This window comes from Ursus arctos, unplaced genomic scaffold, assembly GCF_023065955.2.
Source record: "Ursus arctos isolate Adak ecotype North America unplaced genomic scaffold, UrsArc2.0 scaffold_31, whole genome shotgun sequence".
Classification (NCBI taxonomy): Eukaryota; Metazoa; Chordata; class Mammalia; order Carnivora; family Ursidae; genus Ursus; species Ursus arctos.
The window spans coordinates 30,243,921-30,256,452 of NW_026622997.1; the positions used below are offsets into that span (position 1 = coordinate 30,243,921).

At 51.6% G+C, this 12,532-nt stretch overlaps 1 protein-coding gene across 2 annotated transcripts in view; it reads right to left on the bottom strand.

Moving 5' to 3' along the window:
- Positions 1–594: 594 nt before the first annotated feature.
- Positions 595–12,532, bottom strand: part of TCP11 (t-complex 11) — a 136,696-nt gene continuing 124,758 nt past the window's right edge. For both annotated transcript variants that reach the window (XM_057304807.1, XM_026482710.4), the window contains 6 exons: positions 6,882–7,102; positions 5,877–6,013; positions 5,396–5,613; positions 5,122–5,303; positions 4,192–4,355; positions 595–3,490 (listed from right to left, as the gene is read on the bottom strand). In XM_057304807.1, the coding sequence (XP_057160790.1) occupies positions 3,258–3,490; positions 4,192–4,355; positions 5,122–5,303; positions 5,396–5,613; positions 5,877–6,013; positions 6,882–7,102 (1,155 nt within the window). In that variant the 3' untranslated portion in view covers positions 595–3,257. The remainder of the gene's footprint in view (positions 3,491–4,191; positions 4,356–5,121; positions 5,304–5,395; positions 5,614–5,876; positions 6,014–6,881; positions 7,103–12,532) is intronic.

Here is a 12,532-nt window from a genome sequence, read left to right on the forward strand (position 1 = left end):
AAGACCATCCACAGAATAGAATACATTCGCAAATCATTTACCTAACAAAGGTCTACTAACCAGAATATATAAAGAACTCTTACAACTCAACAACAAAACAACCCAATTCAAAAACGGGCAAAGGACTAAAATAAACATTTTCCACAGAAAAGATACACACGAAAAGATACCCAAGAAACACACGAAAAGATACCCAAGATCACTAGCTGTCAGGGAAATGCAAATCAAACCACAGTGAGATTTCACTTATTTCTGCAATTAAAAAAAAAAAAATCAGGGTCACCTGGGTGGCTTAGTTGGTTAAGCGTCTGACTCTTGATTTCAGCTCCGGTCATGATCTCAGGGTCCTGGGATGGAGCCCTGCATTGGGCTCCGCACTCAGCACAGAGTCTGCTTGTCCCTCTCCCTCTGCTTCTCCCCCTGTTCGCACTTGCTCTCTCTCAAAAAAATCTAAAAAGTTTTTTTAAAAATCGGTGTTGGTGGAAACATGGACACACTGGAACCCTCTCACACACTGCTGGTGGGAATGTAAAGATGACGCAGTCACTATGGAAAACAGTTCAGTAGCAATAAACACAGAATTACCATCCAATCCACCAGTTCCACTTCTGGGTATAATATACTCAAAAGCACTGAAAGTAAATATTCAAACAAAAACTTATACCATACCATACACGAATATTCACAGGGGCACTATTCACAAAAGCCAAAAGGTGAGGGACATCTGGGTGGCTCGGCTGGTTGACTGTCCGACTCTTGGTTTCGGCTCGGGTCATGATCTCAGGGTTGTGGGGTTGAGCCTGGCGTGGGGCTCCCTGCTCAGCACAGAGTCTGTTCGAGATTCTCTCTCCCTCTCCCTCCCCTTTTGCCCCTCCCCCACCTCAAATAAATAAATAAAATCTTTTTAAAAAGCCAAAAGGTGAAAACAAACCAAATGTCCATCAAGTAAGTGATGGATAAACAGAACGTGGTATATCCATCAAATGGAATATTAGCTATAAAACGGGAAGTGCTGACCCATGCTACAACATGATGAAAATTACACTAAGTGAAAGAAGCCAGTCACAAAAGACCTCGTATTATATGGCTCCAACTATCTAGAGTCAAAAAATTCACTGAAACAGGGGTTCCTGGGGGGCTCAACGGTTAAGGGTCCGACTCTTGGTTTCAGCTCAGGTCATCCTCTCCAGTTGTGGGGTTGAGCCCTGTGTTGGGCTCTGCACTCAGCAGGGAGCCTGCTTGGGCTTCTCTCTCTCTCTGCCCCTCCCCTACTCCCGTGAGCACACGCCCCCTCTCTTTCTTTCAAATAAATAAATCTTAAAAAAGAAAGAAAGAAAGAAAATCCATTGAAACAAAAAGCAGAGTAGTGGCTGCCAGAGGCTGGGGCGGGGCGGGGGGGGATAAAAAATGAGAGGTTAATGGATATGTGATTTCCTTTTGAGGTGATGAAAATGTTCTGGAAGTAGACAGTGGTGACCAATATTGTGAATGTACTAAATGTCGCTAATGGCAAATTTTATATTATGTGTATTTTCCCTCAATGTTAAATATATATCCCTCAAGCCATGGGCAGGATGAAATGGAGGTCAGGATCCCTGTCTCCTCTGTGTGGAAGTTTAAGAAAATCAACTCAAAATTTCTAAGAAATGGATCATTCCAGATTTTAATTATGAGGTATAAAGCAAGTTTCTACTGTCAGCTCAGGGTCTGCACCCACCACCCACGCAGTCCTTTTCAGAAACAGAGGTCCCTGCAGAGCACCTGCCTCTAAGATGAGGAGGCTTCCAAAACGTGGACTTGTAAGAAATTCAAATTAATCATTGCAAATCAGAGAATCCATCTAGGCAAGCTTCACTGTTTATCAAACATGCCCTTTTTCTGGGCTTCCCCATCCTGAGGGTGTCTGTCTCCAGTGGGAGTGCAGACCTCCAGTGGGAGGTCGTCCAGAGTTTCTGGTCATGGCCACACTGCTGACCCAGCTGTGTCACCCATCTCTCTAGAAAGGAAGTCAGGTAGGAACAAACCCGGGGCTGATGGAACTCAAATGCCCCTTCTGTTCTTCCTAGATTCTGCGCGTTTCAGGCAGCCCCCTCCATTCCTGAAATGCTAAGAACATTCTCTTTCCATTACCTTGACAGCACATAAGTGAATGTTCATTTTCTCTTGCCCATTGTTTTAAAAGGGCCAGATCTAAATGGAACATTGTCCTCACTTTGCTATGCTAGGTTGGGCCGGTCTGCGGCCGTCGGCCTGGGGAGGATGGGCTGGGTCTCTGCGATGCCAGGAGGCAAGCCCGGGCCCTTCCCAGAACCGCTCTCATTTGTGATGCCAACAGGAGCTCACAACCCCAACCGCCAGCAGAGTCCCAGACTAGAAGTGGGAAGAAGGATGGAGGCTGTACCACCTCTAAATGCCCATGCGGCCTCTGTCAGAGCGGGGTGTCTACGCTTAGAGATGAGGAAACAGGAAGCTCGCGCAGCTGGAGAACAGAACCGAGAGACATGATGCAAGTCAGTCACTGACCAAACCGTCCAAGCCTCCCCTCCGACTTCTGCAGAGAGAGGAATACCATGACCTCTGAGACGTGCCCTCTACAGAACGCTTGCTCACAGCCAACACCCACTTCCCTGCGGCCTCAGTTTACCCCCCGCTGCAGACCCAGCCACAGAAGCAGCAGCTGAGGCTCTTACTATTTCCCGATTGCTTGCTGCATCATTTGAAACCTTCGGGGGAATCTGGTCCTAGAAATGAAGTTTCTAGTAACTTTTTCCAACCATGCCCAAGCCCGAGCTGAGCTGGACAGAATGGATTTCTGACTTCCAGAGAAGCCCTTCTACTCACACTGTGGATAATTCTACGGGCTTCTCGGAGCCCTCAAAGAAATGCTTTACTCTTAGAGAAATAATGCTAGCACCCGGGTGTCTCAGCTTCTCAGCTCTGCATGCTGAAGGGAGCACCTAGCCCGTGGGGGCAAACCGGGGGCTCTTTTGGCTTCTCGGCTAGTTGGGGGCCCAGGGCCCAGGGCCCAGACACGGCTGCGGCACAGGCAGAGCGCAGGCCTGCTTGCGGTTCAGGAGTTTATTAGTGAATGAGTCTGGGCCAGTTGGTTCGGACACGCTGCTCACTTCAGCCCTAGTGTACCGGCTGCAGGGGGGCGGGGGAGGGCTTCCTGCTCGGATGGTCACTGCTGAGGTCACCCCAGGAGAATGCCGAGCTTCTCTCCTGGGCCTGAGGCGCCAGGGCTCGGAGCCGTGCGTTCACAGAGATTCCACCTCTGTTTCCGAGGTCTGGGCTGGAGGGATGAGGGTTTTTAGGATCTCCGTGTAGTAGGGGCCAAACACCTTCTGATTGTGATGCGTCAGGCTGACGAACTTTTGGCCCAGTTCTGCCAGCTCTGCTTCAATGACAGTCAGGCCTCCGGGGAGGTCTAACAGGGATCGCTGCACACCGAGGACCAAACAGCATTTGAGAAACAAATGGATCCGCTGATCTGTGAGCAGGGAGGAAGCGAACAACTTGCAGGGAGCAGCACGGCCGCTCTGCTCTACCCGCTCAAGTTCTAAGTTAACCAAGATAGTCACTAGCCCACCCGCTCACCTGCAGATTTGTTTTGTTTGGGAAGGGGGCTGCTGGCTAGCTCCCGAGGACGAAGCAAAGATCACAAACGAGTGGGCTGGTAAATTTCTGACTATTCAAAAGATGACTTAAGCCTCCACCAGCAGATCCTGGTGAGTATTTAACATGAGGATCTTAGACTGATCCTTTGGATGGCTCGGGTTAAGAGCAAGGTCAAGTTCATGCCCTCCATTCCAAAAGGGACAAGTCCTTGCTGTGGGAACATGTCCTCCAGCTGAGACAGCATCAGCTTCTTGTTGCTGGGAGGTGGGGGGTAGATGTCATGTCTTGGGCTGTAGTCAGAAAACGACCCAGAAGGCCAGGAATGACTTAACCAGGTGGACACGACATCCTCCCAGAAGTCATGAATTCCTAGGTGCAAACCTTCCTTAGAGCCAGAATCAATCTTTAAACTGAAAGGAATATACTGTTAACCCAGCATTTTGAAAAAAAACTAAAGCCTAAACAGTGACTTGCCCAATGATCATGCTTTTTATGATGGTTCAGTGACTGACTTCCAGGGATGGGCTCTACCTCTCCCCGGAACGTTCTCTCCACCCCCACAGGCATGCTCACCAATGACGCTGCGGACACAGTTCTCCTTCTTGGCAATGCTCTGCAGCTGTCCTATCAGAGATGCTGTGTTGTCACTGCTCAGAGCAGCAAGGCCCATGTTCTTGAGGCTTTGATGGATTTCCTGAGACACCTGTTCACTCACAGTCTGCATAGCTTCTTCAGGCCTAGACCATGAAGGAGAGTAAGCTGGTACCCAGTGGAAGGCCCTGGCAGAGGCCCAGGGCCAGAGAACCTTCCTGCCAGAAGCTGGGCCCACTTGAGGGAGACTCCCAGCCACCCTCCTGCCCCCAACCCCATCCCTGGTAGCAGCAGGACCCAGCGGGTCGGCTCAGCACCTTCATGGTATGCTCCAGGTCCCGACTATTCTCTGTAGGCAACACCATGTTCTACTCCTTAGAAAACAAGATAAACTATAAAATCCACTCTGGACAAGAGTGTGGTATCCACTCAATTCTTCAGCCCCATGGAATTTATTTATATATGTGTATGTACATTTTTAAGACTTTCTTGGACATCTTCCATGGTCATTTGTCCTACTGTCACCCATTACAGTGACAAACCTGGCCTTCTGATTCCTTTTTTCCTCTGGTGTGACACCCCGCACACAGATGTTCGATTAACACCTGACCAACTCCTGGATATACCTAAGACCAGCCCACTGGCATCCCCTGAGGGAGAGAACGATTGCTTTGTCGCAAACAAGATAGTGACTCATTTCGTAGGAAACTATCTTCCATATGACCCTTTTTGGAAGAAAGCTTTATTTTTCTTTGTCACAAGTCTCAAGACCATTATGGAAAGACATCAACAACCCCTGTGGATGGTTCCAGTCTTTGTGGCCTGTGGCGGAATGTAAGCAAGTATTCGTTACCTAGCTCCGTCTTCATACCACACATTACCATCTACTCTAGAAAGCTCTACACAGCTCACCTGGAGTCAAACTCCTCCATCAGGTCTTTGGTTATACGTTTCAGCTTGTCCACAAACTGAGGTGAGCCAAACAGAACACTGCCAGAGAAACTACTGGCCACCAGCAAAACGGAGGCCAAGATGGTCAGCCGGTGCAGCTGGGACTCCAGCTCCTGCAGCCGGGTCCTGTCCATCAGCAGCGTCTGCGGAAGCAGGAGAGAACAGGCTGTCGGGACGGGAGGCTCCGGATGGAGGTCCCGAACACAAAACGAGGCGACGCCCTCCTCGGGCCTACCTCAGGGAACTCTTCATTTTCAGGGTCCCAGAGGAGGAGGTTCAGGAAACCCTGGGACAGCACCATGGTAGGGCTGAGGGGCTCCGGGCTGTTGGCTGCCTCGTTCGGAGAGGAGCAGGCCACAGGGGTAGAGTCGGAAGCGTCCGCGCAAGCCGGGAGTGGCGTGGTGAGGTCAGCTGCCGCTTGGGTCAGCCACTTGGTGGTGTGATCGAGGAGGCCTAGGACAGGAAGAGAGCGGGGAGCAGCTTCAGCATCCGCATCCCTAAAGCTTCAAGACTAAGGTTCTTTTCAAGATCTGCTCCTGGTCGATAAATAAACGCTTTGGTTGGGGGCGGGGTCTGTCCCAGATAGACCCTTCTCCCTCCGCCTACCCGAGCAGGAACTTCCTGTTCTCAAGAGACAGAGTACTCTCTAACATCACCGAAGTCAGACCCAAACAAGATCCCATCTCCTCACTCCGGCCCTCGAGTCATTTACATACTTGGCTGCTTATTGAGGAGTTCCTGGAATGTCGCCCGTTCATGCTGGATGGAATGTTCCTGCAGGTGCGGCTGAAGGCTCTGGATAGTGTAGTTCACCATGTCCATTTTCATCAGGCCCAGCACCTGGAAGATCCCTCTGACATAAGAGAAAATAAAATTAACTATGAAAGGAAATATAGTGAGAGGGGAACCTACAGAAAGTGTCACTAAATCCCTGTGTTCCAGAGTGAGGAGGACCTTTAAAATGAGTCCCGCCTCCAGGATGCCTGGGTGGCTCAGTGGGTGAAGCGTCTGCCTTCGGCGCAGGTCAGGGCTCCCTCTGCCTGCCCCTCCCCCCACTCATGCACACACTCTCTCTCTAATAAATAAAATCTTTAAAAAAAAATTAGTCCCATCTCCTAAATTTACAAAAAATGGTACTGTGACTCAGAGGACACAGGACCCCAGGCCCAGAGTAAATGAATGGCAGAACGAGGAACAGGGAGGTCTCTGGACCTCGAAGCCTCCAGGCTAGCTCTCTTTGCACACAATCATTCGGTCATCTTTTTTCAAAGGTAGAGTCAGCAAAAGGAAACACACCGGCTGCTAAGAATCTTTCAGGGAAGCAGGACTACAGGTGATGTCCTATCTGAAGCAATTTCGGAGCCAATCACTCTTTTTTTTTTTTTAACTTTCTGGGTCTTGGATTCTACAGCTATTAAACAGGGATAACCTCCCATCCCTGTCCCCTCACACTGTGTAAACTGCAGCGAGAAAATGTGGGGAAAGGATGTTTGAACCCCTTGGAAGGACCGCACACTCTAATGTCTTATGATAGGATGGCATATAGGGGACCCACCCGAACTAAGGCCACCTTCAGGAGAAAAGAAAAGCTACTAAGCCAGCAAGGAGAGAAGAGAGGGACTGGTCAGGTCTTCAGTAGGGGAGAGCCAGCCAAGACGGGGGCTAAAATCGAGGCCCAGGCGCTGAGCTGGGCCTCAAGGGACGGCGGTCATGCTTCGCACCTCAGTAACCGAACGGGGTCCGTGATGTTCTCCAGATTCTGCACTGCTTCGTCGCGAACCGGCGCGCACAGCAGAGTCATCGTGTCGAGAACGTACTTGGAGAGCAGACGCACGTTCAGGGCCCCGTGTGCTGCCTTCTGCTCGAGCAGCTCCGCGGCCAGCGCTTCCTCGATCTCACTCCGGAGGCGGCTCTGGCGCGGCAGCAGCAGTGACAGCAGGATCTGCCCAGGAGACAAAGGCCAAGGGAGGTGCTCTCTGAGTGGAGCCCCAAACCTCCTCTAGCCCCCTTTAGCCAAAGACATCAGCCTGTCTTTAGGGACCAAGAAGTGGAGTCCCTAAATTTTCCAGAGAATATTATTTATCTTTGTCAAGAGGCCGATGAGAGTTCGAGGCTTTAGGGGATCCGGACAGCCACGGTGCCTCAATTTCTGGGCAGAACGAGATAAAGAAAAAGTAACATCAAGGAGTGTGGCTAAAAGAAATGCAAAGCACCACGAATATAAAATATACACGTCACATGCTGCTGAGTGCTCTTGATTTTAAAGAGTGGGCTTTATTTATTCATTTGAGGAAGCGAGCGCGTGTGTTGGGGGGTTGGGGCAGAGGGGGAGGGAGGGAGGGAATCGCAAGCAGACTTCGCACTCAGCGTGGAGCCCGACGTGGAGCTCGATCTCATGACGCTGAGGTCACGACCTGAGCCGAAACCAAGAGGCAGACGCTTCACTGCCTGAGCCGCCCCGGCGCCCCAACGCGGGCACCTGTTTAGACGGTTTTACCTCGAAGGGCGAGGAAGAAATAGGCCGGAACAGTGAAGAGGCGCTGGAAATCGCCTACTGACCGCGAAATGCGAGCGCCCTGTGGAGAGAGGCTGTCTTGCTCACGTCCGTGCCTCCGGGACACGCAGACCGCGGTGCGGGTGAGGCGTGGGCGTCAACGGGCAGTGCGCGGTCGGGCAAGACTCCCGCGCGCGGCTTAAATCGGTAAACTACGCGGGGACCGGCCGCAGGCTCCCGGCGCCGCGGCCACGCTCCGGGCCCGCGCCGGCCGTCAGAGGGAGCCCCGCAGCGAGCGCGCAGGCGCCGCCGGCGGCAGCTGCTGTCCCCGCCTGTCCCCGCCGCACGACGCTGCGGCTCCGCCTGCTGACCGGGCCCGGACTGCAGCGAGTACCTCCGATGCCTCAGCAGCCGGCGCCGAGGATCCCCACAGAACGTCAGCGGCCTGCCCCCCAAACCCCACCACACAAGAAGACGCCCAGGCTCGTGGGCCTTTCTGGATTCCTGAGGCAACACCGACCACAGCAGAGTCGGCTCCGGCACCGCTCCGGTAGCGCCCCCAAGGCTTCCAAGTGGAAGCAGAGCACGCGCAGGCTCCGCGCCGTCCAGGCCGCACGCAGCGGCGAAGCCCCTGGGCCGCGGGGGCCGCAACGAAGGGCGCCGGGTCAGCCCCGGGGGCACATCGCTGCCCTCTTGCGCAAATCCCTCTCCGCCTTTGAGAAATGGTCCCGGCCTGCTCCTGGGCTCTTGCAGAGGTAAACCCCTCACCGTAGGACTCGGGGTGGCCGCGTGGCCTGAGCTTCCCGGGAGGAGCGAGGTGTCGTCTGGCCGCCCCACAGTCATCCATCACCAGATGAAACGGCCCAGAGGAGACCAAACACATACTGGGACAGGCCAGACCTACTGGGCAGAACAGATTGGAGAGCCCAGAAATAAAACCTGGACACATGGTCAAACGATGTTTGAAAACAACGTCAAGACCATTCAATGGAAAAAGGACAGCCTCTTCAACAAATGGCGCTGAGGAAACTGGGTGTCCACGAGTAAGAGAATGAGGCGCCTGGGTGAGTCAGTTGAGCGTCCCACTCTTGGTTTCAACTCAGGTCGTGATCTCAAGGTGATGAGATCGAGCCCCGCATTTGGCTCTGCACTGAGTGCAGTCTGCTTAAGACTCTCTCTTCCTCTCCTGCTCCTCCCCCACTCTCTAAAATAAATAAATAAATCTTTTTAAAAAATGAAGTTGGACCCTTACCTTACACCTTACGAAAAATTAACTCGGGGCACCTGGGTGGCTCCGTCAGTTAAACGTCTGCCTTCGACTCAGGCATGATCCCAGGATCCTGGGATCGAGCCCTGCATCAGGCTCCCTGCTCAGCAGTGAGTCTGCTTGTCCCTCTCCTTCCCCCCATTGCTCGTGCGCTCACTCTCTCTCAAATAAATAAATAAAATCTTTTTAAAAAAATTAACTCAAATGGAGCAAAGACCTAAACAGAAGAGCTAAAATTCTAAAACTCTTAGAAGAAAATAAAGGATATATCCTCCTAACTCTGGATTTGGCAAGATAGGACACCAAAGGCAGAAGAAACAGGCTCGATCAACTGGACTTCATCAAGAGTAAAACTTTTGTGCGCAGGACACTATGGAGAGGGTGAAGAAACTACCCACAGAATGGGAGGGCGTATTTGCAAATCACTTATCTACCAAGGGGCTACCATCCAGAAAACATAAAGAACTCTAACAACTCAACAACAAAAGACTAATAACCCCATTTGAAAATGGACGAAGGACTTGAGTCAACCTTTCCCCAAAGACAACACAGGACTTGGGCAATAAGCACAGGGAAAGATGCCCAGCACCGTCAGCCATCAGGGCCGTGCAGAGGCAGACCACAGTGAGATTCCACGTCACACCCACTAAGCTGGCTACGGTACCAAAAGAAAAGCAGCATGGGGGAAAATGTGGAAAAGCTGGAACCCCACACCTTGCTGGTGGGGATGCAGAGCGCTGTAGCCACTGTGGAAAACAGTTCAGTGGCTTCTCGAATTCAGCCATGCCACCCCTGGGTATATGCCCAAAAGAGCAGAAAATCTTGTACACGGATGTTCGTAGCAGTACTGCTCGCAATAGCCAAAATGTGAAAACAACACAAATGCCCATCGACAGAGGAATGGATGAACAAAATGCAGGACAGCCCCATACAATGGAGTTTTACTAGGCCGTAAAGAGGAACGAAATTCTGACCCATGCTAACAACATGGATGAACCTTGAGAACATTACGCTACAGTGAAATCTGCCACATACAGAAGGACAAGTATCATGATTCCCCTTTTATGAGGTACCTGGAGTAGCCAAACACACAGAGACAGAAAGTATAACAGAGGATACCAGACACTGGAGGAGGAGGGGATGAAGAGTTACTGTTAATGGGTACAGTTTCTGCTTGGGAAGATAAGAACATTCTGGAAATGGATAGTGTGATGGCCGCACAACATTGTGAATGTACTCAATGCTACTGAATTTTAACACTTAGAAATAATAAAAACGGCGGGGCGCCCGGCGGGCTCAGTCGGCAGAGCACGCAACCCTTGATCTCAGGGTCGTGAGTTCAAGCCCCACATTGGGCATGGAGCCTACTTTAAAAAGAAAATAATTAAAATGGTAAAAATTTTGTTATGTATGCTTACAATTTTAAAAATCCTAAAAAATACAGACAACGAAGGCCCTCATATGGCGTGTTCCCCAGGGAGGACGAGCCAGCCGCCTGGTGGCACGTGATTTCTGTGAAGCGCTTCCACTGCGGAGGGGCAGACTCACCTTCACCGGAACAGACACGAATTCCAGATATGGATTTGCCTTCTCTGTCTTCATGCTTCTAATCAGCACCGACATCTGTGTACTTCACAAGAGCCTTCCCCGCTGTCCCGGCCCTGGCACGTCCCACACCGTGGCCTCCGATCCCTTCACTTCAGAGCAACGGAAGTGCAGCCACGGGGTCGTACCCACATACCCCTTAAATCGACAGGCCTTAACTGAAGAGCGGAATGGCTTACTGAGGACTCGGTTACAGCAGGAGTTGAGGGACAATATCCTGAAGGGAAGACGTTCTGCCTTGTAAGATGAAACGTGTTCTTGAATCAAAGGCCATTGTAAGGCGCCGTTTCACGAAGCCAGAAAACATGGTCTTGGGGATCAAGGGGCGGAAGTAGGACTGGTCCCTCTTACTTTTATACCTGATAACCTACCCGCAGAATTTTTGTTGCCCATCCTGCCAACTGTCGGCTCTGCCGATGTGGGAGGAACGCTTGCACTGGGTCCCAGGGAATTATTATGAGACCGCACCTGTCCATTTGGGGCTCCGTAGAGCACTGAACCAAGAGGGTGAAAAAGGAGTTATGCCGGCGGCTACAGTAAACGATCCTGAGTACGGAGAAACCAGGCGGTGCTACGCAAGGAAGGCAAGAAGATCCTGAGGTTCCTCTCGGGACTTCCACACCCAGTAATAAAGGCTACTGGAAAACCAGAGCAAACAACAGCAAAACGCTTAAAGACTCCGACTCTTCGGCAGTGAAGGTCTGCGTCATCTATGAGTCTTCGGCACATAGAGAAACCCAACCGGCTGAGGCCCGGGCTGAGGCCAAGGGCAACATGGAAGGGACGGTAGGAGGACGCCATGCAGATCCCCCACAGCCTTGTGACCAAGTACAGAAAGAAGACGGTAAGCCTTCTCTTTGCCTGTCACAGGCACGGGCTTATTTGTCTATGCTGACCATTTTCTTCTCTCCTTCTCTTCCCATGTTGTTTTACACACTGGTTGCTGGTAGTTAACTTTACCATTAGGCTTTAAGTAACAGAACAGTCAGTGGCACCGCGACTGAATTTGATGGCAACCGGCACAGTAGCCGTTGGAGCTGTGAGTCTCCTCCTTTTATGGAAAGAACGAGAACTTGTAAGACCACCGTATCTTAGCAGGTAGAAATAGAGACCTTTCCGAAAACTGAAATGTGTGTGGACAGGTGGGTACGGAAGCTAAGCAGCCAAAGGAGGGGAATGCGACAGTTATCAGTTTATTGTCTCTCAGTTCCAGACCCATCATTCTCTTCTCTGCTCTGAGAAAATGGAGCCAGTTCCTTCACCAGGTGGCACAATTGTTAAGCTGCACCTGCAGGGGGCACTATGAGTTTTCTGGGCTGCATAAAATTACCACAACCGCAGAGCCTTCTGACAGCACACACATTTCTTATCTCACGATTTCTGTGGGCAGGAGCCCAGCCACAGTTTAACTGGGCCCTGTGCTCGGGGTCTCGCAGACTGCAGTCAAGGTGCTGGCTGGGCTATACTCTCATTTGGAGGCTTGACGGGGCCGGACTCGGCTACCAAGCTCATTCAAATCGCTGGCAGAATTCGTTTCCTTACAGCTGTGGACTTGACAGATGGACGCTGCCCTCAGATCCCGGGGGCCAGCTGCCCTTTCCCTGCCACATGACCCTCTCCAGAGGCCATTCGCTACATAGCCGCCTGTTTCTGGAAGGCCGGCAAGAGGGTTTCTCAAGTCTGCTAAGATGAAGTCTTACACAATGAAGCGTATTTCCAGGCGCAACATGCCAGCACCTTCACGTACGTGCTCAGAGGCGGGTTACAGATCTCGTCTGCGCTCAAGGAGACAGGATTATACAGAGGCGTGGATCACTGTGGGGGGGGGGGGTCACCTTAGGGTGTGCCCACCACATACGACAAAGACATCGCACAAGGCAAGAGCTTCTCTTCCTGGTTCTGGATTACTCACTTGGCATGATGCAGTACGGGTGTGCGGCTTGGCCAGTAGCTGGCTCCCGCAGCCTGAGTGGCTTGTCTGGTGCTCAGCTCCTGCAGAGCAAGTG